The following is a 26337-nucleotide window of genomic DNA, read 5'->3' as shown; positions in this document are numbered from 1 at the left end:
TGGCTCCTCCGCGCCGCTCGCCCCGCCCCCGGCGGAAAGGGCCGCGAGGAGCGTGCTGAGCCCGTGCGCGGCGCGCCCCCACCAATGGCAGGCGGGGGAGGGCGGGGCGCGCGGCGGCTGCAGGGGGACGTGAGGCCCGTGAGGTCCGTGCGGCGGTGGCGGGCGCCGGGTGCGAGGCGCGTGTGGCATGGCACGGCACGGCGGGGCGGGGCCGCCTGGGATGGGCCTGGCTGCGGGAGTGAATGCGGCGGGATGACAGCGGGGATGGCGATTTCCCGTCAGAGCCGTGCCGGGAGGGCGGCAGGCAGCGCCGCTCGGCGGGGCTCCGTGCTGAAGAGACGTTTGTGAGGGGGCGCGCGCTGGCTGACGGCGCTGCTCCACGCGGGCTGCTTTCCCGCGCTGTCCCGGGGCCGGCCGGAACCGCTGTGGTGGTGGTTGCGGTCAGCAGCTTTCCTGCCCGGCCCATAACCCGGCGGTGCGTGTGCTGGGGGCTGCGGTACCGCGGCGGTGTATTTGCACAAGGTATGGGGCTTAAATAGTCCTCTTCTTAAGCAGGATTCGTAGGTGTCCACCAGTAGTAGTGTAGTTTACAGGAGTGACCCACAAACAGCCCTGAGCCTTAATTTCAGCCGTGTTAATTGCTTGTTTTGGCCCAGGCTGTAAGCTAACCAGCAACCCAAAACGCACACTGAAGGACATTTCACAGCCAGCTGTGTACAGGGCTCAGTCCAATGGTCCGTCTGCTAGTTCCAAACCTCCCTGCATTATAAGGGGGCAGTTGAAGCCCTTACTTACAGCTGCTGATTTGGCCGGTATTCATAAACACATAAAATGTTGCTTCAACCTTACATACACTCCTTCGTGTGTTTTGTTTTAGATAAAAAAAGAATAGCATCCTTCCCAAGCCCTGAGCCGTGAGAAGCTCCCTGTCCAGAACTGAACAGACAGCCACAGTACAGGTATGTTTAGTAAAACTTATCACCCAGCTGCTATCCAGATTGGAAGGTCAGTACTAGAAAGGCAAAATTTGAGCTTTAAAGGTGAAGATGCATTATTGACTTCACTGCAATACACCTAGGCCTTGCACAGACACAATATGTCTGAAATGCAGAAGCCAAATACAATGCTTTCATGTCTGAGAACTGGATGGAGATGAGGCATGCTAATGATGCAAAAATGTGGCTTTAATAAGATACTAGCCTTGAGAATTTTGTCTCAGAACACAGTCAGTGCTGACGTCTCCAGAAATACGTATGAATTAACTTGTTATTTTTTCTCTAAAAGAAAGGTAATCTTTACCCTCATCTGGAAATAGATATATTTGAGATATCTTTCTTTAAAGTATGCTCTTTCATCTGCAGCTGTACTGAATTTGGATGCCAGCTCTAAGTTTCTGTGTAACACCACTTAATTTGCGTCAGCTCAGCATTAATTGTGAAATATACGTTACTCACTGTGCTGAGCACAGAGAATTCCATGGGTTTCTGCATGAACATGCTGTCATAGTTTGAGATGTAGGCAGAACAAGCAAAGGATCAAGCTCTCCCCATCTTTCTAAGACAGGCCTGGCTGGTTCACTTCATTCCCATGTGGTAAACCATTCTTGCAGCTGCTATTTAATTTGCATCACACCTTCTACTGCCAGGCTTTCTGCATCCTTAAAAGACCCCTTGTATTTGAATGCAAGACAGGCTTCTTCTATACTTAGACTGAAGAAGTGAGAAGGGTTTGTTCTCCATGGAAGTTGGAATGGAAGGAGTTGGGATTAAAAAACTGGATTGAAGCTAGCAGAAGTTGATACTTCATACTTTTTTGTTATTGTCACCATTTAGTTCTGCAGGGGGAATAGGAACAGGACGCCCAGGATTCAAAGTCTGTAATCCAGAGGCTAACTTGTGACATTTGGTTGACTAACAGTGTTCACAATCCTAAATATAAAGGCAAATGTTGTATGTAGTGCACAGGGGGAATTGCGCCATGGCTTAAGTCTTGCAAGGTCGCCATGCACTCTGAAGAGTAACGGCAAAAGATAAAATACAATATTTAGTGCTACCAATAATTAAATTCATAGTTCTGAATTCTAGAGAAAGGAGAGGCAAAGTATTTCAGAAATAAACTGAGGAGTCAAGTATCAGTGATTTATTTAATAGCCTAGTGGTTGACAACCCCCATGGGCTTTAAAAGATCCAAATTCAGCTTCCTTCTTTGCTTATGAAAACTTCAAGCATTCCACCCTCACATTAAGACTCTTGTTGTTATGCATGTTCTTGCCTTCTGCCCTCTAGCCTTACAAATATTATTATTACTATTAGTTATGCTGTACCTGATGGAAAAGCTCAGCAATGAGAATACTCATCTACCCTTTCCAAATCCCAGACTGTCTTCCCTCGTGCAAACTGTTTTCAGAGGCAGGACATGCGAATGTGAATTCAGTAGAGGTCAGTCCGGGCCACCCCTTCTGGTTGTATGTTTCATGTTAAAAACTGTGGCATGCGTTGATGCCTCTGTGCTACCAGTATGATGTGAAGAAGAATGAGGCTGTTACGTGAGTTTGTACTTCAGTGTCTAAATCCTGTGTAATTTCTGTGTAGGATTCTTGCATCCTTTTGCAGATCTGTGCAATGCAGATCTGAATTGACAGAGCAAGCCCGAGCAGTTCTGTGAAAAATCAAGTTCTGGAAGTTTTAGGAGTCTTTTATTGGACTATAAGAAGATGCAATAATAACTCAACCACAGTCTATCTGTTGTACTATGGCTTTCATTTGCTTGTCACATCTTATTCAGTATTGTTATATTCAGTCAACTTTCTATGTATTTGCTGCCTTATCCAGAAATGTGAGCACCTCTAGAGAATGCTTGATGTAGCATATAGAAGTTATGGATTTGTGCAGAGGCTTTCGCATGGCCATCATATCTTTACCTTGTATTGCCTGTTGACAGTTTCATAACAAAGGACTTACTTATGTAATTTCATGAGATGGATAAACAGCTCTGCTGCAGGTCCCAGTAAAATCAGCAAGAGCAACATGGGGAAGAGAGAATCTAGGACTCTTTAAATGTGACTTCCAGCAAGCTCACTGTCAGGCATTGGGTGAGGTTGCGTTTCTCCTCCTGCTTGCTGTTTTCTGAGGGAAGTCTGTTTGCTCACCAGTTAGCAGCTCACTGCTTACTGAATGCCAGGGAACACCCAAAAAAAACCTTGCCAGTTCTGATGTTGACTGCTTTGAAGAACTCAGGAAAAGCTGGCTTCTGTCAGAGCTTTGTACAAAGTGGGCCAAGTTCCCAGGCGTGTAGGAGAGGAATTGGTCAGCCTGTCTCAGCTTCAGAAAAACAAAGTTAGAGAATCAGAGCCTGGAAGGATCCTTGGGCCCTGCAGTCAGAAGGGTTCCACTGCAATGGGAAATTAGTAGTCAGACAAATAACCTGCAGGAAAAAAAGTTAACGCATTTTCAATTAAGCAACTATTGGTCTTGTCATCAGGTTGATGAGCATCAGGACTATGCGGAGAACGCGCAGAAATCCTCTTACATAGACATAGGACAGGCCCAAGCTGCTTCTGTGACCACAATAAAATATGCGTCACCATCCTTCTCCCACATTCATACAGCTAACCACAAGGCAAAAACTACTTTGGAAATCTTTCTGTCAGTTTTTCCTCTCCAAGTAACCACCAAAGCTCAGATAAGCTACATCTTATCCTTCACCTTGTGTTCACTCATCTTTAGAGGGAAGTTTCTATAGGGCAGGAAGAATGTAGTATCTGCCTCCATAGATTTATGGCGTTCTATCAACATAGTGCTGCAATGATGATGAACTGGAACAGCTCAAGGAGAACTTACTGGACAGGTGGCTTGGTTTCAGTAGTTAACTTTAAGTATTTCAAAACTTTGGCAGGTTTCAGTGACGCTGTTTGTACCATATGTTATTTACACGGCTTTATGGCCAAGAATGAGAGCAACAGCCTTGTAAAGAAATGAGATCCCTCTGATTTCAGTCAGTGGCAGATGCACGTCCACTATCATCATAGGATCCAAATGATGAGCTATTTTTATAGCACTTTGGAATGTTGACTCCTGAATTGTGTATTTTCACCCCCAAACGCTCAAGCTTTCTTTGTATTTAACCTTCTTTTCTCTCTCTCCTTGCTGTAAAGGGAAGGAGAAAAGGCTCAATTTCATTTTGTTGGTAAAAACTTTATTCCAAGATGATTCGGCTCTCTTGGAAGGAGACAGCACGTCAGTTTTCACAACAAATGTTTTCTGACCAAGATGCAGTGCAGGGAATGGGACAGGTATTTCATGAACTTTCACCCCCCCCTATTTTCAGTCCAGGGCCGTCAGCAAGCAGCCTTGCTCCACATGGCTGAAAGAGGCAGGGGAGGCCAGTGGGGCTGCTGGAAGGCTGAGGCCCCTTGCTAGGAGGAGGTGGGCAGGGTCTGTGAGGTTATATACAGCGGGGCTTTTGACAGTATTTGTGGCTAGAGCTATATAGTTCCAGGCAATTTACTACACAGTACTGACCTAATAGGAAGTGGTGGCAGGCCCACTAATGCTGGGATTATCTTTAATAATCAAGGAATAAATGTCGAGTCGACTCTTCAGGCATTTTAGAGAGCATCCTCCCAGATTGCTCAGGGATGTGAGAGAGATCACAGCCCTCTTAATCTTTTACCAGGGTTTGCCCCTGCTCCCCAGCACACACACACATTCTCACTGTGTCAGATAACGCGATTTCTTCCCACTGGGAGAAGTGTTGCAAACATCTCTCAAAGTGGAAATTTACATGCAGGTATCTTCTTTTCCTTACGTTATGAAAGAACTAGAAGTAGTTGTTATTCTCTAGATGGTGTGGTAACAAGTCACAACAAGCCAAAGCTACAAACATGTTCATAACTGACAGAGGATGGCTGGAAAAAGCTGTGCAGCACACCACACCACCACAGTGCTTGGCTGTGGTTTGTGCCAGCCACTGCTGCTGCCCAACTTTGCCACGTGGCTGTAGTGGGCACTGGGTGCTTTGGAAAGTTGGAGATGAGCCTGTGGGGGTGGAGTGCACTGAGAGAAGGACAGAGACAGGTGGCAAGACTGCACAAAGAGCACTAAAAGTAAGAAAGCAGTACTAGTCCTTGTCTTCATGTTGCTTGTGGGATAGCACATTTGGCTGCCACCCTAGCAATTAGTCCTAGTCATAGGAGAGCCCAGGTTGGAAAGAACCTTGGAAAATCATCAAGTCCAACATTCTCTGAGAAAAGAAAGCCCAGATGAGATTATCTAGCACTCTGAGCAACTGCATCTCAAAAACCTCGAGATAAGGATTCTGCTGTGTAACTGGGGTGGTCATCCAGTGATGGGAAGTTCTCAGCATAAAGAATTTCTTATTTCAAGACAGTAGTTCTTTATTTCTAAGCTAGAAAGATCCATTATTTTTGCTCACTGTAATCTGCACTTGCTTGTATAGTTTAGCATGCACTTTGCCTTTTTCTCCTGCCACCTAACTGATTTTATCACAACAGAGCCTGCAGAAGCATAGCAGAAAGACAGTTCCTTGTAGCTTCCTGGCAGGATTCAATGTGCAGATAATAACTAGTGAAGCCATTCAACTCTTGGTTAAACACAGAAACTAATTTTGAAACTAGGCAAACAGAAGCAAGTCCCTCACCTGCATTTGGCCACTCTGAAGACTCTTAGATGAAGGACAGGAGGGTTATCTAGAAGAGTTTCCACAGAATCAATCTAAACAGGAAGACAGGATGGAGAATACAGGAGAAATGGGTCTGTTTTAGAACATTGCACCAGGTTTTGGAGAACTTAGCCCAAACTAAGAACTAGCACTAGTCATGGCAGTTTGGTGGTTAATGGTAAAGCTTGCTGCCAAACACAGCCGCGTTGGCAAAGTATGGCTGCACATCACATGGCTGCAGCACCACATTGGCTCAGCCTGGACTCAGCCTCAAGACAGCGTGATTCGTTTCACTGCCCCAACAGCTGCTCTGCCTTCTGGCTTCCTGGCACCTTGTCTTGCTGTTCCAGTACATAGCATGGAGCACAGGGGAGAGAGGAAAGCTGGGGCGTTTCTGAACACCTGTGTGGTGTGTGGAAAACAGGCAATCTCCTCGACCCTGTCCACTTGTGGGAAGGTGATTCATAGAGTCCTAACCATTTACTTTTAGTAGTCAGTCTAAGGGGCAAGCTGAATCACTGCTAACTTCGGATGCTGACTGACCCTTTCCCGGCTTTGTTATGGCTATTGATCCTATACACGAGGTCAGCTGAGAAAGGCTAAGTAATCTGATCTCTAGTATCTATATTTGCGTGATCGCAGCTGGAGAGGAGGGTTCACAAGTGACTGACACATCTGAGTTCAGCTGAGGGGGCACTCTTGCACTTAACACCTCTAGAAAGAATGACACATCAAGAAATGGTCCAGACATTCAGGTTAAGCCCTTCATTTGACCCTCAGTAAATACTTCAACTCCTATCTGTAAAACAAAGCTGCAGGTAATTTTCTGCTCTGTCATGCTCCTGAAGCCTGGCTCCTAAAGAAGCGCATGGAAAGCCTCACTGGAAGCACAACAGAATAATTTCAACATGCACTGCAGCTGTGCACTGTGAAAAGAGCTTGCCTTCAGGCACAGCAGCACCAAGAACCAGCAGTACAGGTTCACTCTCCCAGAGTGAACTCTCAGATGTTACCAAAGGAATTGCTAGCCTGGAGGAGCCCAAGGTGTGGGATCAGAGGTATCCCTTTACTTCAGCAGTCCCCCTAGATACAGAATCTAATGATGAAGCGTGTGACTATTCTGTGCCATCCATTCCATGGACTTTGAGAGCTGTCATTCTAGTTTAATTGGTGACCTGCTTTCACAACACAAGGGGCAGTTCCCTTCCTGGAAGACAGATGTCTGTTCTCTGCAGCAGAACTTTATTTCATGATGGCACTGAAAAGCACAGAGACAAACTGACAACAAGTAAGGTAACTTAGCCCTTTAGATAAGTACTTTGGATGCAGCTTTATATTCCCTTCTAGCCCCGATTTTCCCACCATTTCTATCTTTAAAACTATAACTGCACTGCTGTGATAATCCTGGAGAAACCCTACTTCCCTTTTGTAAATCTAACCTATGCCTCCGGTATGTTTTCTTTCTTCTAACTTTGTATTGATCCATAGGCTAACAGTGCACAGACTGTAGCCTCTATACCAAAAGCATTTGCTGGATTTCTGTTCCCTGTTAGTTCTCCACACAATCCAGATTCTGGATTGCCTGCATGATGAATTGTCTGAAATTAGTCAGTGTTTGCCATTTTGGTCCTTGGTTTGCTCACCCAAATCACAGAAGGCCAAAAATCACAGATTGTTTTTTTTTCCTCTATATTAAGGAAGAAAATCAAATAGTTTCCATGCCTCTTGAAACCTGCTATAACACTGCTGTAAGACTAATTATTAGCACAATATTTGGAAAACAAGAATAGCTCTGATTACCTTTCCAGTAATATATAAAAACTGTATTTGGTGGGGGCTTAAAGAGATGGCATGTGTTTTCTGGAACAGTAAAGGGGCAAGGAGATCTTGCTGGAATAATCCTGTTTGCACTATTACCATTTTATTGTTATTAACTATTTGTTGGTACATCAAAGCTGTGGCTTTAAAAATAACTGACTGCCTACCTACCTGCAGCCTTAGATACCCTGCCCTGCATCAGTTCTGAATAACGACTCGAGTTCTTCCATAAATAGATGCAGCTCTATCAAGTCAGGGAGAATTCTAACTGCTTATATTTAGCTTTGTAAAGCCTGAGGACAGGTACTGCATAAGTTAAAATGTTGGACTGTTTTTTTATGTTTGCTGTTACTCTTAAATGCAAGGTAGCTGCAGAGTTGCTCAGATTTTATTCTGGGATGATATCCTTGAATTCATGCCAACCAGGGACGCTGGACAAAATAGACCTAAAGCTTTCCCTACTCTGCCTCCTTCTGATTCTTCAGGCCCTGCAATGCAGTAGTTAAGGACCACTAGGCTTCACACCATTTATTTCTGCACTGTCCTAACCCCTGAGTTGGCCTAGAAGCTGACACATTGTTCAGGCTGCATTCGATAGGACTCAAACAGTTCTCAGTTCTGGAAAACTTCCACTCCCGCTGCTTGGCCCCATACCTGGCTCAGGTTTCTATATCAAGAAGCTTAGCTAGTTCCACTTCACAGTCTGGATTTATTTATATCTTTTTAATACTGAGCGATAAATAGTACTGAACACTGACACCTCCCAGAAATGTGCTCCTGGGCACCTGTCAAACAAATGAGTTGCATGAAGGAAAAAATAAACAGTTCATATTCACTTAACTCCTTGACAGCTGACAGCATCAACTTCAAACATCTTGAATTTAGTGGGAAATGATAGAAAATCTGTAGCAATATGATGGAAATGGAAGGAACGCAATAAATGCTGCATATCCCCCAGCATTAGGCAGGCTTACCACTGCATTTTTGTTCCTGGGTATTCTTCAGTCTTACACATTAGGGATTGTTCTATGCCCAAGCTGTGCTTCAGTCCAGATATAATGAAACACTCATTCTAAATTGGAAAGAAGGTTTGATAGGGTAGATGTAGGAAAATACAAACACATGGCATCTCCTATAGGACTTCAAGCCGTTGAGTGACACCTACATTAAAGTAGTTGTCATCCTAACCTACCTGACAGCTGTACATTTTCATGGAGGCAAATCAACAGCAGTATTTAGGATTTCTAAGGTCAAACTGCAGTTTAGCAGAGCATGCAGCGAGGCGAAATCAGTGAGTGCGCAGAAAAGACAGACAACCACTTGCTACACACACACACACACACACACACACACACTCTCAAGTTGCAGGATCACTGAGCCCATTCCTCACGTAGCTCCTAGGCTACAGTTCATCCTTTTTGAAGGGCAAAACATAAATCCTGTGCCATCCTGTGCAATGCTAACAACATGAACAGAACTTCACTTTCATACGCAAGTGGAAATGCCCAAGGAGATGACAGATCACTCAACATCATTTTAAAACTCTTGTATGTGTATATACATACATATACACACACTCACAGTGAATATATATTAGCAAATACATATAAACATTTACACAGTTAGAACCACTCCAGTATATGCACACACAGTATACCCCTTTACTCACCAAGCAAGTACATTTAGTTGCACTGACAGAATCCAATGCTCAGTCACCTTTTAAATTATAAGTTATGCAGAATTTGCTCAGGGGCCAGTCATTGTAAGCACAAATCTACATAGAACTCAAGCTCTATTAATGATACTTCTGTAAGAAGGATCCACCCAGTTTCCTTCATATATCAACTTAATTTCAGAAAAATAAATTACTTATAACAATATGCTACAGCCCTGTTAAGCCAAGCAGGATTTTTTCTTATATATAAAGTATTTCACGTCATCTACACCATGCAGTATAAAATATAAAATCATGATTGCAAGTGATTGTATTTTGATTTGGCCCCATAACTGTTTTTGTTAAAAAGAAAAAGAACAACTAATTTATATAAACCTTAAAAAACAAGCAGACAGTTTGTTTCCAAAGGAAAATAGCTATCAGTAATAATTAGTTGTCTGCAAATTTTACATTCAAACATTGCAAATTTAAGTAGGTAAGAACAGCAAACTAAACCAAGAGCAAAAATTATGTACTTGTCCAAACTAAGACACACCACTCAAAACACCTTACGTGCTTTTTAAAGATTTGTTTGAAGTACCTACCTGATGTTCTTGTTAAAATATCAAAAAGTAGATTAGCTTGAAGGAGTCTACTGGAAAAAAAACATTCTCTTAAAAAGGCATACTTCAAAGCCTTATCTAAAAAGGATTCTCAGACCTGAAGTTCTGTATCTCTCAGTGACAGTGCATTGTCCAAAAAGCCCTGCATTACGTTTCAATTTTAAACGCTGATACTGATCAGCTGTCAAAGAAAACAGAGCTTGTTTGTTACACACTCGTGTAAGAAGAAAAAAGGAAGTCACAGAACTATTGCTAAAAACGACCCTCAGAGTAGAAATAAAATGTTCTTAAAATCTGGAGGAAAACAGTGATTAAGTAATAACTGGAAGGAATAACTAGTAAGGATAGAGTCAGACCTGTTTTTCTCTACTGGCAACACAGTGTGATTTTTTGTGGGTTTTTTTTTGTGTGTTTTTTTTTTGTGGTTTTTTTTTTTTTTTTTTTTTTTTTTTTTTAATGAAGTCACTTGAGGCTGTGTCAACATTTCCAGCATTAGTGGTGCCTTACGTAACGTCACAGCAAATTAGTGTTTGCACCCCCATATTTTGATACAAATTATGACAGTATTTTCAAAAGAGTTCCTTTTACATTAAATAGCTATTTTAAAATCTGTAATAAAAGCTCTTTAAATAACAGTACCAAAAAAGGTAAACCAAGCTTCAGTCAGCATCAGAGGACCTCTTCATAGAGGGAAGGTAAGTCCTCCTGTGGAATAGTTATGACAATGTACAGAAATGAGACCAGAGGTACACAGAAGAAGTTACAGGTCAACTGATTTACTGGGAGCTGTGCAATGATTTCCACGCTGAGGATCTGATCTGCTTAACAGTCAGCCCTGCCTTCACTGTTGGCTGCCCAGGGGGATGCACGCAGAAACAGAAGCCTGATGTTCAGACATCCTACTGCTGACATCCCATCTAGAACCATGGCAGCCGTGTCTCACTAGGCTCAGAGCAAAGAGAGACAACTGGGGCAATTATGCAGTCCAGCTTATAAAGTTCGGCGTCGCACATCAGTTTAGTGCTCACGACGAGGTGTGATGCTCTGTTCTCTGCATACTGCTGTGCTTTTCTAATTACAAGCAAGACTGACTTTCCCTACACATGCACAGAACACTTCAAAAGTCTGAAATGCTAAAAACTCCAGAGCACAGCAAAACTTGACTGCAATTCCAAGGCTAGAATGCCTGAGCTTCTGGAAGCAGAGATCAGACCCTTCATCTCTCCAGTACCCCACACTACATACAGGTTTCCTTGGTCTTTAGAACCAGTTTGCACATTAAATAACATTTAAGTAATGCTCTGACATCTGCAATGAGCTAGGCTTTCCATTGGAGTCCGAGAGTTAGGAGTCCTGTGAAAAAGTTCAGCTTAACACGTAGCTAGCTTTTTAGTACACATCATGTCACAGAGTTACTGTTTTCCTTACAAATATATGGCACTAGGTGAAAAACGTTATGACTTATTCCAAACAGTGTACCATACTTCACTGCAAAGCTTAAAAAGAATTCTTCAACTCCCACTTCTTCTAAATATACAGCTGGTGGGAGGCCAGGGTGTCCATGAACGGTCGCACAAGGTTGTCTGTTGAGAAGTAAAAGATCAAGCCGAAGGTGATGGAGATGGGAAGAGCAGGTAGTGCTTTCTTAAAAACAGCCAGTAATAAGAGAGTTAAACATAAACCCTGCCAGAGAGAATAAAGGAAATAAAGTAAGAAGCCCAGAAACATGCCTCTGGTAACAATCTAATATATAAGGAAGCTAGACACACTGTACAAAAATTGAAGCCTGCCTGAACTACCAATTAGAGATATATTTCCACACATCTTCATCTATCTAAACAGCTGGCCAAGTATATTCCTCAGCAATCCTGGAGCACAGCTCCAGAAATTAGTGTAAACAACTTATGCTGACATACTGAGAGGTTAATTTATTTTCAGATTATGTTATATTTTGTTTTATTATTTTATGTTTTGTTTTGTTTGTATACACCGTTCTGTGTACACCAGATTTCATTCTGTTCTACACCAATTACTGAACCAGCAGATAAACCATGTAGTCCTGTTGAATTGTAAGGAGTTTCACTGGGCAGCTCTAACACACAGCAGCACATACTTGTATCACCCTCACACATTTCTCTTAGTGGGGAAAAAAAAAAAAAAAAAAACCACCAAAAAATATCCCACTGCTATTCTTCTGATTGGATTGCTTATTATAAGAAGTGAATTTTGCTTTTATTTCGTAGCAGGCTAAAATCCGTCTCCCAGAAAACATGTAAGCTTTTAAAGGTTTGGGATATACAGTACAATTGGATTAAGTACATTTAGGTATGGATTACTTCTCTTATCTGAGCCCTTTTGTCTTCCTTCATGATGATGAAGCTTCAGAGACAACATTCACACTGGGCTCTACCAAACATCTGTTTGCTAGGGATCAGCTGGTGGGATTTGATTTATTTATTCTTAAATCATTGTTTCTGGGCTGCATGGCTGGCTGCAATCCAACTGACTCTATGGCTCTGTTCTTCATACTCTTCGTGGACCATAACTGGCTTACACCTACTCCACAGTGTAATTAAAAGATGTGCCCACTGCCTGGACACTGCAGGGACAGTTTTGGAAGCAGAAAGCCACACAGCACCAGAATTACAAAACTGAGAAGAAACCAGAACAAATTTAACAGCACCTTAAAAGACACGGAATGGGGTATAAGGCCTGAGAGATAGAGGAATGCTTTCCCAGAGTTAAGGGACCTCAGTCCTCAGTCTCTAACACTGAAGCGAATATGCAAGCAGTTCAGCTGTTGCTGTTTTCGTTCGGTCTGTCTGACCAACACCATCTCCACATTTGGCTCTGCTCTGAGGAGTCCTCCCTCCCAGCCTATGTCACCCAGCTTCTCCTAGAAGTCACTTAAAGCCTGTCTTTATAGACAGAGTGCTGAGCTAGGAAATCCATGGGTGCTTTCACCTGAGCACCCAGGACATTGCCTGGAGTGATTTAGCAGTCGTTAGCTGTTTGTACTTGTCCTTAGCTGTAGGCAGTATACTGCTATGCTAAATAAGACCATGGCAGTTTCAAAAACTTGCTCACTTACTATGAGAATGGCCACAAAGCAGGCCAGTGTAGTATTCCAGTCTCCACTAGGTGTGGCAGCTGCCTTCCCAACCAGCACACTGTAAAATATGAAGTCTCCAAGGCCCAGTTTCACACCTCCTACAAGAAGTGGAAGGGAAAAGAAAACAAGTCTTACTTCTCCTGTTTTGCTTCCTCCTGAACCAAGTCTTGTACCCTGGGGACCAGGCGAAGGTTACTAGTCCTGGCTACTAACCAAGCTAAACCTTTGGCATTCTGAAGAGGTAAAAGGGATTACCCCCAGAGATTACTGAGGAAGCCAAGACTTCCAACTGTTCTTCTGCAATTATTTTTTGCATAACCTAATTCTCAGAGGTGCTTCTTTGTGCTGCCCTCCAGCTGAGGAAATGTGAAGACAGAATGGAGGGGGGTGCAAGGGGAAGAAGGAACTGCTTAAGTTGTCTGCGTAGCCAAAGGCATGTCACTGCAACCACAAACCCAGAACAGATACTGCAGCAGCAACTAATAGAGTCAGAATAGGACCTCAATTCCTCAGTAAGTCACAGCTTTTCAAGTAAACTGCAATTAGGCCCAAATGAGTTACAGTGTTAACTACCAGGAGTACAAATGCCAGGCCCTGGTCCTGACTGCACTGAAAACAATGTATCAAGCTTCTCTTACGTTCCTCCTCTTCCATTTCCTCTAAAGTGATGGGATGGCTGGGAGCAGGGCTCCTTGTGTCCAAAATCTGGGAGTCTGAATGTGAAGTGCTACTGTGGTTCTCTCTCCCATCTTCTTGTTGGTTCCACAAACATAGGCCAAGAAGGAAAAAAACAAAACAAAACAGTCAATCATAGACATTCAGTGTCTTTGGTAAAAACATGCGTGTTGTTATTTGGAACAGTCCAGATGGTTGCATGCTCACAGCTCGCTTGGCTGCTATCCAGGAGTTCAGTGGCCTAAACAGGTGAGTAAATGCACAAAATCAAGCATTTATCTACCAGTCATTAAAGACAAAGGGAGATTTCACCTCAATTCTCAGTCTCTGGATCAAACTGTCAGACGTAGTAGTATCTGCTGTCTGTGAAGGCTAAAGTGACAAGTGAAACTGAGTAAAGTTAACACATAGCGCCATATTGTTACTTCTTTAGGGTGGAAGTGCTCAGGTAGCACAACAAAGAAGTGGATGACGAGGAGAACAGCCATTTGTGAGAAAAGTTCTGCCCTGAATCACACTGACATTGGAGTTGGCTGATCATGCACAGGTAAGTAGACATTTCCTTCTTCACAAGTTTTTTGTTGTTGTTGGGTTTGGTTTTTTCTTTCTTATAAATCCTGTTAAACACATCTAACCAACAGCTTTCATCTTTCCCACGTGCTTTTAGAAGCATCTGGTCTGTGAGACATTACTCTAGCTGACAGTTCAGATTTTTCAGAAGCACTCTACAAACTTTCCAGTTCATGTCAGCCTGACTGGATGTTGCCACTGCAGATGCAAGCAGACCATGACCTGGGACAGACAGTTTCCACTGATGCATTCAGTAAACCCAACAGTGTAGTTTGCCCCTGCTCTGTGCTAGATTTAAAAGTAGGATTGTGTCCCCGTGGTCTGTTGTATATCTGTTACTTCAGCCTGAAAATAAGCAGTATGTTCCATTGTAAAACCTCAGAACACAGTGTATTTCTTTAGCATAAAAAGCTGCTCTGAAGTGCAATAGGACCAGATAGGAAAAAAGTCAGATTTTATTCAAACACTTTCAAAACTGCAGTTTAATTTGCATTTTAAGCAGTGACACGCAAATTGACACAGGACCAGCTAGAATGTAAAATTGGAACACATCAGCTACTGCTGTGTAACTGCCCAAACCTCTACCCAAGGGTAATTGTAAGAATGTCCATTTTCTTTGTCAGAGTAAGCCAGATTGAACTTAGAGCTAGGTTAGAGCACATCTGTTTCATGGCAGTTATATGAACACGACACACTGAAATGCACTCAGGTTCACAGTTCACTGGCATCATTGTTACAAGCCAATGTTGTAATTAACCATCACCAACTGGTAAAGCTGTTAAACAAAAAACTCAGAACCCGCTTCCACCTTTGACTTCAGTACATCTCAAGATGGGTTTTTGTTAGTTTGAGTAAAGGCAGCTTGAATACTGGAACACCCAGCATCATCTAATAATTTTCGCTGCCAGTTCAAAGAGGAGGGTTTCAGAACAGCATTAAGTTCTGCAACTAACGTAGCAATACTACAAAAAAAGTGTGTCCTTTGAGATTCAAGGGCTTGCATTTGCTTGCAGTTGCAAACATATGTATTATTTCCATGGGCCACTGCTCTATATAGGAGAGTGACACGCAAGCATACCTGCATCCCACATCTGTTGGCTTTGTCCTTTTGCTGCCGTGTCTGGTTTTGCCATTCCAACTGTCCATATCATGGCAGCTAGAGAGAAAGAGAAGAAAGAGAAAGTTATCAGCTGCTTAGAATACCAGTCACTGTAGCTCAGAGCAGTTAAGTATTTAGCTATCACTGAAAACATAAACACTTCCCCTTGTAAATGCTATTGGCTTTCAGTTTGTTTCCCTAGTTCCTTAGAAGGCAAGGTCAGAGCAAGGTAAGACAGTGTATCTGTTCAATTTTTAAGAGTCTCAGAGCACAAGTCAGTATTGTCTTCTCTATAGGCTGAAGAAAGCAAAAATACAAAACAAGGGTCCTCATCTCCTTTGTTTTCCTCCTGGTTTCTGTCTCGTCTGTTCAAAGGGAACAGTTGCACCGGAAATTATGCTAGTACACATGTTAAGTTGGTTCAGTTGGTTAAGTTGGATGGCATACTCCTCCTCTTCTGCTAAAGGTAAATCACACAAGCGAAAGACACATTGGAGCTCAGTGCTGGTTTTCCTTCTGCCTTTTTCTTTGTTATTATTTTTCCTGTCAAAATATGGGTAATTTCTGTTTTGGTCCCAAGAACAACTGAAGAATGTTTGTGGGTTTATTCTTGAGATCCCTAATTTAAGAAGGGATATGAGCCATTCTGAGATCAGTGGAAGGGAACTCAAATCAGCTTTTTATTTAAGTGTACATCAGTCTTCCTGTTTTCACTGAAGCTTAACTAAACTAACAAAAAAGCCAAGGCAAACAGTGTCTGCTATTCCATTACAAGTTCAGCCAACGTGATGTTTTTACATCTAGAGATATCCACAGAATGTGGTCTTGCAATGGAGACGCTGACGTTCTGCACAAGAACTTGTGGTTCAGTATTTATTATTTGTTGAATTGCATTCTCCTTGAAGGAAACTCTTGTATGTTAACTAAAACATCTAGGAGGCTTCATCTAGGTCATCTCAGGCCAACGTAACAGAATCTCAAATAAAAAGGACTTATGTTTCACTTCCATTCCAAGCTGAAGTCAACTGAACCTCTACTTGGAACACAAAAGAGCATTTATATAGCACTAAATACTTGAAAAGCCATAACAGCCAAGTTGTAGGCATCCTCAGCACAGCACCGAACGTTTGGAAATAGCCTTTCATCCTAAGAAAGACATAATGGAAGTCATTGAGGCCCATGAAGCACATGAGCCCAGATCCTGGGAGTCCTACGTCTCCCACCTTCTACCTAACCTAATCTTAAGCATACAAATACCTTCGTGGACAAGGGTACAGGACACAGCTAAGGGCACTGCTAAGCAGCCTACAAAAGCCAGTGAAGGGATGACTGATTTTGTTTGCAAAGCAATACTTGCATAAAGCCACTTGAAGGGAGCAGCCACACAGTGAGAAAACAAAGCAAGTACATTCTAAGCACTTCCATCTACACTGTGCACAGAAGAGAAAGCTACAGGAAAAGATGGAACCTCATTAAACACTTAAGTATGTTTATAAAGCACATGCAGAAGGAATATGGGTACTGAGAGGGCATCATCTAACTAAATAACTTTGCAAACACTGCTGTCCACACAAAGCTTTTGTATGTGCAGAACAAAGAGGGACGTTCTGCAGTGTATTCATGGAAAGACAAATTGACTTTTGAACGCTTCAGCTTCACAAGGCAAACCTGCTCCTGCTGCAGCTAGAGTTAGTACCATTTAAGTGATAAACAAGGTCTTCCACAAACAGAGTGTTACAGGACATAAATGCACACCAATCTGAGGGCAAGGAAGTAACTAAAATAGTGCTTATTGATTTGAGACAGAAAATGGCTGCAATTTTAATGTGGTTAAAACCATCAATATTTTGATCTTACTCACAGGAATATATTAATGCAGGAAAAATGGGCTCATTTCTCTCCTGTGCAGTTTCTACCAGCATTCTCAGCGGCCCCTTAGGACAGAGAACAGCAATCAGATCTGCAAAGAGAAAGGGGCCAGACAATCTCATCTTAAGCTGCAACACATTTTACATTCCTAGTGCTTAAAAAACTATTTATCCCTCATACTGGCATCTATCAGTATTTACTGGATAACTGCCTGAATGGAGTTTCCTGCCACTCTGTGTAATTCCAGCTGCTAGTCTCTAAAGACATGTTTCACTTAATTACCATCCCCAAGGCTTAATATGACAATTAAGAATTTTCATTGTGTTAATACTTGAGTTGTTTTTTTGTTTGTTTGCTTTGAGAGCACATTATTTCTATGAAAGTAGATGACAGATTACACAAAATAGTTTAGAGAAGGACTGAGGGTACTTTATGTTCTACAATCTGTCACTACATACGCTAAGTCTATTTTTCAGGTGAATCAAGCCCTTTGGTCCAATTCCTCTTTGCTTACTCTCTATCTCTGTCATAACTCCTCACCAATCTAAATGTTACCTTGCAGATACCTCCTGTTCTGCAGGTTCCCTTCAAACTTTTAACTCATACCAAAATCTATGATTTCTTCATAATTGCCAATTGAAACCTGCAAGACTATCAGGTTGCTACTGATAAAAATCCAACCATCCCTGCCAACAATTAGATGTGGTTCAGCACTTCCTCAAATGAGCATTCCACTCTAAGGAAGGAATGACATGGTAGAAGTACAGTAACTACATGAACAAGTGAACAAGTCAGGGAATCAACTTAACTGCCCACCTGCCTCCTTCTGAAGCTGTAAGCATGATAAAGTCATTTTCTGAATTGCACACACAGCCCTGAGATTGCCACAGAGTAACTTCTCCATGAGCCTTGAGATTCACAACCTGGACTTACCATAAATAGAGATTGCACCTAGAATCACCCATGCTGACCACTCAGGTAGATATTTAATAAAAACTAATGCCATCAGAGCACTGATCATAATGAGATATGCTTGCTGGAGCTGCAAGGGACCTTTCCAGTGGATGCAAATCATTCCAACAGCTCCAAAATTCCAGATGATTAAGATAACCGTGGGGTAATCCATGGCCACATTGTATGTCTTCAACACTTCACTGGAATACAAGAGGGAAATTCAGCTGAGCCAAAAAAACCAACCAACCAACCAACAACAAAAACACCTGACAAAAAGCATCTTACTAGTTTTAGTTAAACAAGCCTCCTATGAGACCAAAAGGAAGCAGGACAGAAGCAGGCCTCATCACAAGGGAACTTGCTTTGCAGCCAGCTGGTGTTCTTAACCCTCTGTTCCCTGTACAGGAAATTAGAAACCCTATGCATGCAGTCAAGGACCACGCTGCCTTAATCCTGAGGTGATTTCAAGGATTTGAGCAGGCCAGATTTCAAGAGTAAATTTAAGATAGGCTATGTGACAGTCTTTAGCTAAGAAGTCAAATACAGGTAAACCACGAGAACTATGATGTTCAATACTGAAGATGAATTAGAAATACATAAACTGAAAGTTAAAAACTTTATTCTTTCTAAACTTGGATGCAGTGAAATGAGCTTGAAGAGATACAGCCTGAGGATAAAGTGAGACAAACCAGAGAAGCAGCTTAGCACATAAAGTCCCTTCACACTTGGTTCTCAGAGGCTTCACACAAACTGACAGCATGTATTGGGAACCTCTACCTAACCAAACAGTTTGTTATGACAACACTTAAAACAACTTATAACATATCCTAGGATGCTGACAATTTATACCTATATTTCCTGAGTTGTTATCAATGCACCTCTGTACAACAAGGTTCAGTCAGTTCACGTTATGCTCACCGTATCACTTCCTAGTAAATTTTGTAGAGTATGTACTGTAAAAATCAGGCATTGTCCATTAAAGAATTAGTCTTTCATTTTTTATTTTTTTAAAAAAGGTCGCTTTGGAGAAGGGGAAAGACATTCTGTTCATGAAGTTGGGGATTTTCTTCAAAGAGGTGAAAGGGTTAGTTCTGAACTGCCAGGTTACCTGTAACATCTCTACTTACCCGAGATATATGTAGGTGAAGAGGAACAGCAACATAAAAGAGGACAGGATTAGCCAACCATGGATGAACTATTAAGGGTAAAAAAAAGACAGTGACTGAAGAGGCTGTTCCTCACTGCACAGTTTGCAGCACTGCATGCACTACTAACAGAACTTTGCGTTGTCCAACTTTCTTTTTTCACTTCTCCAGTTTCCAAAGACCTTCCCCACAGCTAGTAAAGGAGGAGAGAGTCAGTTCCTGCTAATTCTCTCTAATTCTTTCATTCTACATTCCATCCTCCTCATCCACTGGCACCTTCACAGGCAAGAATACTACTAACTCAGCTTGTACAGAATTTTACATTGTAGCTTCTCTACAATGAGATTATTGCCATGACTAAGTTTTGCACTAGCCCATGTGGTGCCTTAATTTCTCACTGACATGCAAGCACTTGAACATGCTTACAGAATACGTGTAGAGAAGGCTCTGTCATGAATGCTTTACCTTATAGCAGCGGTATTTATAAAGCACAACTAAGAACACAGTCATTACAACGATGACGCTGATCATTATGATAGTGTTCAACACCGAGTTCAAGAGACGCTGGCCCACAGATGGGGTATCCTCACTGAAAGGGGTGTAGATCCTGCAGTATAAAGCAAAGCCGTGTGAAGTACATATATTCTCTTCCAAATAACTGCCCTAAGATAAAAACAAATCTCTGTGTGTACGTGGGAAAGAAAGGGAAATATGACTGCCAAGGGCAGTAAACGTGAGATGTATCCTTTGAAGGGGCCAGGCTCCAGTTAATTATCAACCAAAGATTACTTGTTTTAAACAAAAGCACATTCCTACAGAATAGCTGTGGCTGGCAAAGCTCTAAAGAAAAACTCCGAGAGCATAAGTGACTAAGTCTGACAATTTTGCTCCAGGCCACTAATTTTTACTTCATGCCTCTGGACCCTCTTCATGATAACAACAAGGATACATCCCAGGTGTTGCTCCGCAATAGGGAATCCAGTGTCATAGGCTGTTTTACTCCTTTTCATCACATTCCTTCCCCCCCATTTTTCTTTGGTTCCATTTATCTACCCACCATGATAAGTGGGGTCAGAGCCCCAGGAACACTCTCGGACACAATCAGCAAGAGCTAGATGGAATTATGTATCCACACCATGAGTCTTTAAGAAACAAAAATGTCATCAGGAAATGAGACACTCATCCAAATGAACATGCTATTCCCTGATTGCTGCCAGCCACTGAGTGAACAGACTAGGAGTTAAGCCTGGGTCTTTTATACCACAGTATGAAGCAACTTCATTACTATGCTACTCACAGGCTAATGCCTAATGACAGCACTAATGAATCAGTGTAACGCAGGTACAGAAAAAAAACTTACTAAAAATATGCTGCGTTCATCTTTGGCCTTGGTATGCTTACACAGCCACCTTTAGTTGTGTAAAGGCTCCCCCAGCCTGCCAAGAAAGCACTCTGTGTACACAGACGCGTGCATGTGGAACATGTGTAATACTAGGGATCCCCTGTACTCAGAGGCTGTTTTGAAGACCCCACTTACAGCTGCCCGTTTTTCTCCGTATAGAAGCGCACTGACTTTATGGTGGCGACGACAACAATCATACAAAGGGTGACAGGCACAAAAAGCATGATTACATGCTTTGCTCCATATTTCAGAGTCAGTTCCTCCTCTTCATTTTCCAAGGCACTCTCTCTCATTCGAACATCCGAGTCAGACGCATCCTCATCAGCAACATTGTTTGGGCTACGGCTGCTACCCGTTTGCCTCTTCTGAAAAGAAGAATTAGCAAATACGTGAGACTTTTTCCTTCGTGCTCAAAGCTTCACTCCATCATATTGGCTGAGGCTTCTGTGGGCAACCACAGCACACCAACTTGTTCCTAATAAGATGGTACCGACTGAGCAATGCAACTAGAAATTCCATTACAGACAGGCTGCAACAGAGTTTTTAATAAAGAACCATGAAAATTTGAGGGCTCTTCAATGCACATATGAGAGACAGACACATACACAGACTGACATGAAGGACAAGGTGCAGAGAACTGGGAGAGAATGAATAGTATCTAAGGTAGTATAAAAGCCTGAGCGATTCCTGCTCTCACAGCAGCACTGTGCATGCTTTACCATGCTGCTTCACTAGTGGTAAAACTAGATTTTGTTCCAACACTTCTGGCAAAACAAAAAGGCTGGAAAGGATATCCTGCAAGAGTCATATGCACATCACATCCTGATTAAAAGCTTGCATCTTTACCAAAAGGAAGGAAAGGGGAGGAGTATATATGAGGAGTAAAAAAGGGGAAAGTCACAGTGGAGGAAATAGGAACAGGCATTACAGCTGCTGGCCAAGGGCAGCAATAACGTAGGCTATAGCCAATCTTAAAAGCCAGCCTGCTGGGAGGGACTGAGGTGGGTAACAAGACAACATTTATCCTCATACCCCACTTCTTTACTCCCAAGAAGGGTGCATACATACCCTATGTGTCTGTGCTTCCCTTGTTTCTGAGGCCTGCAGACCATCCTGGTAGGAAGGTACTGGAGGGCTCTCTGCAGACATCAGAGATGTTCTCTCATTACAGGGCTCATCCTCACTGTCCGAGTTGTTCATGAACGTGATCATCGTCGTTTGCACAGGGAGCACTCAGGAGGGGCTCAGCCAAGCACTACACAAGACTTGAGAGGACAAGGGAAGCCAAAAGAAAGAGAAACAGAAAATACTGCAGTGCAAACAATTGGAAGCCTGAAAAATAGGCACAATTTCAGCAGGCAGGCTTTGCGACTCCTAGCTGCTGATTTTATCTGCTGTCACATCAGACACAACAATCCATTCAGTTAAAATCTCCCTAACTGGGAGAACAGCAAACACAGCACTGACCCAAATGGACGTGGTTAACTTAACATTTTTTCTCTGCCACAGCTTTCATAGTTTCTGCCTCTACGCTTCGCCTCTCCCATTAGCACCCTGATATTCACAAAGGAGATTTCCCAGTGCTTGATATTTGTTTTGTATGAGCCAAACAACATTTCACTTCAAATACTGGCTGACTGCTAAACAAGTTAGAGAGCTCAGCTCTTGCACAACACTCCTACAAGTGTTAGCAGGTAGCAGAAGTCTCCTAGTAACCTGCAGCCTCAGCTTTATATAAGCCACTAAGCAGGAGTTACATGCTGTCTTCCCTGTTTTGACTGTCGATTAACCAGATGAATTTCAGAAGCAGTTCTTCTCTTTGCCCAGAGACTGTTGAGAAAAGAAAGGGAAAGACATGATCTCTAAGTGAGCCACTTCTTTCCCATTCCCTCATATCGCCTTGTGCTTAAAAGCAAAGCCACCTGGATGGGCAACAGCTGGGAGCTGGAAATTTTTGGCCTCTTTCCACACTACTGCTGTGCAGAATAGCAAAGAAAGGAGCGGTATGGTGCAGAAAGCAAAGGAATGGCTGTTTTTTGTTTGCTTTGTTATTTTTTATTTTGTTTTTAAGGTATCAGAGAGAGGAGGTGTGCTCTGCCCCTGCTGAGGCTAATATAAAACAGCCTTAGAGCTACGATTTCAGGAAGCTCTAAAGATAGGTGATAGCAGAAATTCGTTTTATCACTTATTAAGTCAGCTCAGCAAAGCAGCAGCTTCAGACACCTAATTCTCAGCCATCTATCCATAAGCAAAACGAGAGCATTAATCCAGCTCAGAGAAGGAAGCTGAAGAAGCCATGTGACTCGGACACAGTCACATGGGAATCAAGCACTTGCAGGTCAACCAGTACATTTCACTGTCTACCAGCTAGCCTGAGAGGTCAAAGTAGATGCTTCAAAGCTCCATGACAGATTCTTGCTTCTCATTAAAGAAACTAAAATTCACTTCAGGGGATGGAAGGAGGGAGGAGTGTGAGATTCCGCTCTTACACAAAGCTCTGAACACATCTAGCACCTTCAAGATATTTTAGAAAGCAAACCTCATTCCGCCCAAGCAAATTTTCAGACAACTGTTCCTCCCCTGCCTTCTCTTCAAGCTTTTTCCTCTCATTCTGTTCCTCTTTCAGTGATAAAAATTGTACATTTATGGGAAACAAATGCAGGGAAGCCCTGAAACCAGGCCTGTTAGCTTTACAGTGATACCATGTTCTTTCTGAGCAAGGTACCCGACACCAACATTTCTGCACTGATTTTTTTCTTACTGAGGTAGAAATCTCCACTTGCCAGGTGCTTAACATGCTATTTCCACTCAGCATGTGGGGGCTCATAGATCATAGCTGAGAGCCTAGATTCTGGTTCAGTTAGAAGATTTAGGCCTTATTTAAAGTAACATACAGATATCATGTGCAATCATACAAACATGACATACTTCTAGACCTGCCTACGGGTTAAAATATGCATGCCATGGGATTCCAAGTGCTTAAATCTGTGAGCTGTGGAATTTAAATAATTCTTAATACTTCCTAATAGTGTCAAGAAACCAGAGAAGGAAAAAAAAATTAGATTTTATTCTTTCATAGTTTGGGACCATATTCAGGTTTTAACAACCCAACAAAAATATTAAAGATTTTTTCCTCTCAACATTTAAGAAACTGCAACACAATTGCGCAAAGCAATGCTGCAGATTTTAGAAGCAGAAGCCAATAAGCCTACTTGGTACATCAGTCGTGCCACAACCACTGGAAGAGTTGAAAACAGACAGCAGAAATATTCCATTAATTCCTAATCCTCATGATTACTTGGAAAAAGTCTTGTGTTATATTACAGGCAGACATTTTTATGCCAGACAGATTCTGTTATTCACTCTCAGAAAGGACAATGGCAGAGATGTAACAATACTTTCATCAGCAGGCAGATTCATACCTGAACTCTGCTTTACCACCCCTTATTTACTGCACTCTGCTTTCAGCAAAAGGTGAAACCGCCTCCAAAGCATTAAGGATTTTACTGGAGCCACTGGCCCACAACAAATCCTCTCAACAAATCCTCTGAAGTTGTATTCGCTGCTGCCTTAAAGTGACCTAAATCTGTGTTACTGCCAAAGGGGCTGTCCAACCATCCTCAGCTTGTAGCACAAATGTCAGGTGCTCATTAGAAACCCAGTTCTTTTGAAGAGACAATGGACATCTGTCTTCCAGGTTTCAGCAGGACTGGCACCCACACTGGCTCCTGAGCAGCCCCACTGCCAGTACTCACAGTAAGAAACAAGTGCTGGGCCAAGCAAAGGCCTTGAATAAATGGCTTACAGAGGAGGGGAGCCTCTGCTGCACCACTGGCCCCTTATGAGTCAATCTAATGCCACCATTCATTCATTCAAGCTACACTACAAACTGGCACCAAGGCCATGCTGACTGCCACACAGAGCCTTGGTTTAAGCAGTCTCTCCTTTAAGGACAGAAGCACACACCTGGCAACTCCCACAATTGTGCCCTGAGCACAGACTGAGCAAAAAGAAAGGAGAGGCAGAAATCATATCTGCATCTATATTCAGACAACTAAAGTGTGGTGTCTACCAAAGGACAGGAACAACGAGTGCCAGTCTTCAAATTTACTCCATAAGTCACAAGTATTGGGCAAGGTTTTCCCCTTTTCCTCTGTGGATGGATACAAACTGTTAGGATAGATTCAAAAAATCGTAAGATGTTTAAGAGATAAAAGACCAAACCCTCCAGAAAAGTGGCAGAGATAAAAAGGGACAAAAAAAGTAGGTCAGGAGTTGAGTACGGCTTTGAATGGAGCAGCTGAAGTGGAATTACAGCAAGTCCTGCTTTTAGAGCAGCCCTGCAAAGCTTACAGAAAGGTCTGAGGTACTATTTCTCTCTCTGCAGAGGTACTTTGTGAAAGGGACCGCTTTCCTCTATCGTGATAAAACAGCTTTATGGATTTCACAGAAACTGGGCCTACTCACACAAACATCAGAATCCAGCCTTGGCTTGCCTTTTATTTTCATTCTGCTATGCTGCAACAAACCCAAATCCTTTGTTTTGTATGTCATCCATTGTGAAAAATACCAATATAAAATACAGCACAAGACAGCTGCTGTTGTCTGGCAAAATATTTAAACTCTCAAGGAGAGTATTAAACTCCTGCTGGTGCAGGCTGTTCTCATAGATGATAATTAGATGGAGAGAAGCATTTTCCTTTGCTGCACTTAAATCAAGAGCAAACTGGACTGACACTGACAGCCCTCCTGTTCTCCTAAGTTTCAATCGCTGCTGTTGGTAAATACAAGAGGAGGAAAACGCTTTTAGAAAGCCTAAGTGACACAACTAAACTATAGGAGAAAAGACTTCCAGATTCTTGCCAAGCCGTGCCTGCCGCTGCAATCACAGCTTACTTGGAACGCACCTCCAAACACACAGGCTCTGCAATTGCCATTCACGTTTCACTTTGCCCCAGAGCGCAAAAAATAACAAAGCCGGGGGTGCTACAGCAAAGACTCGAAGCCCTCTCTCCGCTTTTTAAGGCTCACCAACGCTCTCTCTTCTTCCCAAGGGCACAGCGTGCAGCCGGCGAGCCGTGCTCTGCGCGGGACTCAGCGCCCCCGTCCATCCGAGCGCACGGCCGGCCGCATCCCGGCGCGCCGTACGGAGTTGGCGGCGAGCAGCAGGAGAACGGAAGGCTTACCGAAGGAAAAGGCGAGCCGGAGCCTTACGATGCCCCGTGGCCCAATGCCACGTCCCAGCGCCGCTCCAGGCAGGCGTACCGCCCCGGAGAAAGCAGAGGTACTTGATTTTCTACTTTACACACGTATGTTAGCGTTATGCCACGCGCGCAACCACACAGTTCCCACCAGCATGAGCCAGCAAAGCTGCCGGACCTACTTGCTGCCGTGCCGTGCCCTGCCTTCACGCCGGGCCCAGCGCGGAGCTGAGCGGCCGCACGCAGCGCCGCGGCAGTCCCGGGCCGGAGCCCCCCGCCCACCCCTTAAGCGAGCCGGCTCAGACGGAGACCCCGCGGCTGGCACCCGACCCCCCCCCCCATACCTGCGCTCGGCCCGCACCCGGCCCGGCCGGCCTCCCCCTCTCTCCTATCCCATTGGCTCTAGCGTGTTCTGGCCGCACCGCTGGCCGCGGGGACGATTGCCCTTCCGCCGTGATTCGCCTCTGTGACTGCCGCTCAGCGAGTGTCTCCACCCATCCGGCAGTCTCCTCCAATAGGAGAGAAGGGTGGGAAGA

General features: G+C 43.3%; 2 protein-coding genes and 1 long non-coding RNA gene across 9 annotated transcripts in view; 2 read left to right on the top strand and 1 right to left on the bottom strand.

The window, feature by feature from the left end:
- Positions 1 to 17: 17 nt before the first annotated feature.
- On the top strand, positions 18 to 25767 carry LOC125689530 (uncharacterized). Its single transcript, XR_007375322.1, has 4 exons — positions 18 to 143; positions 878 to 959; positions 13995 to 14108; positions 25655 to 25767. It is a non-coding gene; the product is annotated as an uncharacterized LOC125689530 (long non-coding RNA).
- On the bottom strand, positions 2198 to 26257 carry PSEN2 (presenilin 2). 7 transcript variants are annotated; one of them, XR_007375319.1, is made up of 13 exons: positions 25787 to 25900; positions 21669 to 21865; positions 20736 to 20965; positions 19664 to 19805; positions 19181 to 19248; positions 18033 to 18253; positions 17092 to 17190; positions 15210 to 15287; positions 13525 to 13638; positions 12866 to 12984; positions 8472 to 11457; positions 5659 to 5732; positions 2215 to 3423 (listed from the first exon to the last, which is right to left on the bottom strand). XR_007375319.1 is itself a non-coding variant. In XM_048936774.1 (11 exons), exons 2-11 carry the CDS (start codon positions 21810 to 21812, stop codon positions 11302 to 11304), a joined length of 1371 nt encoding a protein of 456 aa, XP_048792731.1. In that variant the 5' UTR covers positions 21813 to 21865; positions 26146 to 26257; the 3' UTR covers positions 2198 to 11301. The 7 variants fall into 7 exon arrangements, 5 of the variants coding, with proteins under 5 accessions (XP_048792731.1, XP_048792732.1, XP_048792730.1 ...); XR_007375318.1 differs by having other exon boundaries at positions 2206 to 3423; positions 5659 to 11457; XM_048936774.1 differs by lacking the exon at positions 25787 to 25900 and adding an exon at positions 26146 to 26257 and having other exon boundaries at positions 2198 to 11457.
- LOC125689525 (inositol-trisphosphate 3-kinase B-like) overlaps positions 25784 to 26337 on the top strand; it is a 71388-nt gene continuing 70834 nt past the window's right edge. Inside the window, exon 1 of the mRNA XM_048936772.1 lies at positions 25784 to 25884. The gene's annotated coding sequence lies outside the window, so the exon portion shown is untranslated. The remainder of the gene's footprint in view (positions 25885 to 26337) is intronic.

The sequence above is a fragment of the Lagopus muta genome, chromosome 2 (genome assembly GCF_023343835.1).
Source record: "Lagopus muta isolate bLagMut1 chromosome 2, bLagMut1 primary, whole genome shotgun sequence".
Taxonomy (NCBI): domain Eukaryota; kingdom Metazoa; phylum Chordata; class Aves; order Galliformes; family Phasianidae; genus Lagopus; species Lagopus muta.
The sequence above is the reverse complement of the archived record's forward strand: the minus strand, read 5'-3'. Positions and strand labels throughout refer to the sequence as shown.

Bases quoted from the DNA above. Each gene is read 5' to 3' on its own strand.
- PSEN2 (XM_048936774.1), bottom strand. From the start codon at position 21,812: ATGATCACGTTCATGAACAACTCGGACAGTGAGGATGAGCCCTGTAAT. The intron at 19,806-20,735 runs GTAAGTGGGGTC...TTTATACTGCAG, and splicing joins ACGGAGAAAAACGGGCAGCT to GATCTACACCCCTTTCAGTG. The intron at 12,985-13,524 runs GTAAGAGAAGCT...CACTTCTTGTAG, and splicing joins GGAAATGGAAGAGGAGGAAC to GAGGTGTGAAACTGGGCCTT.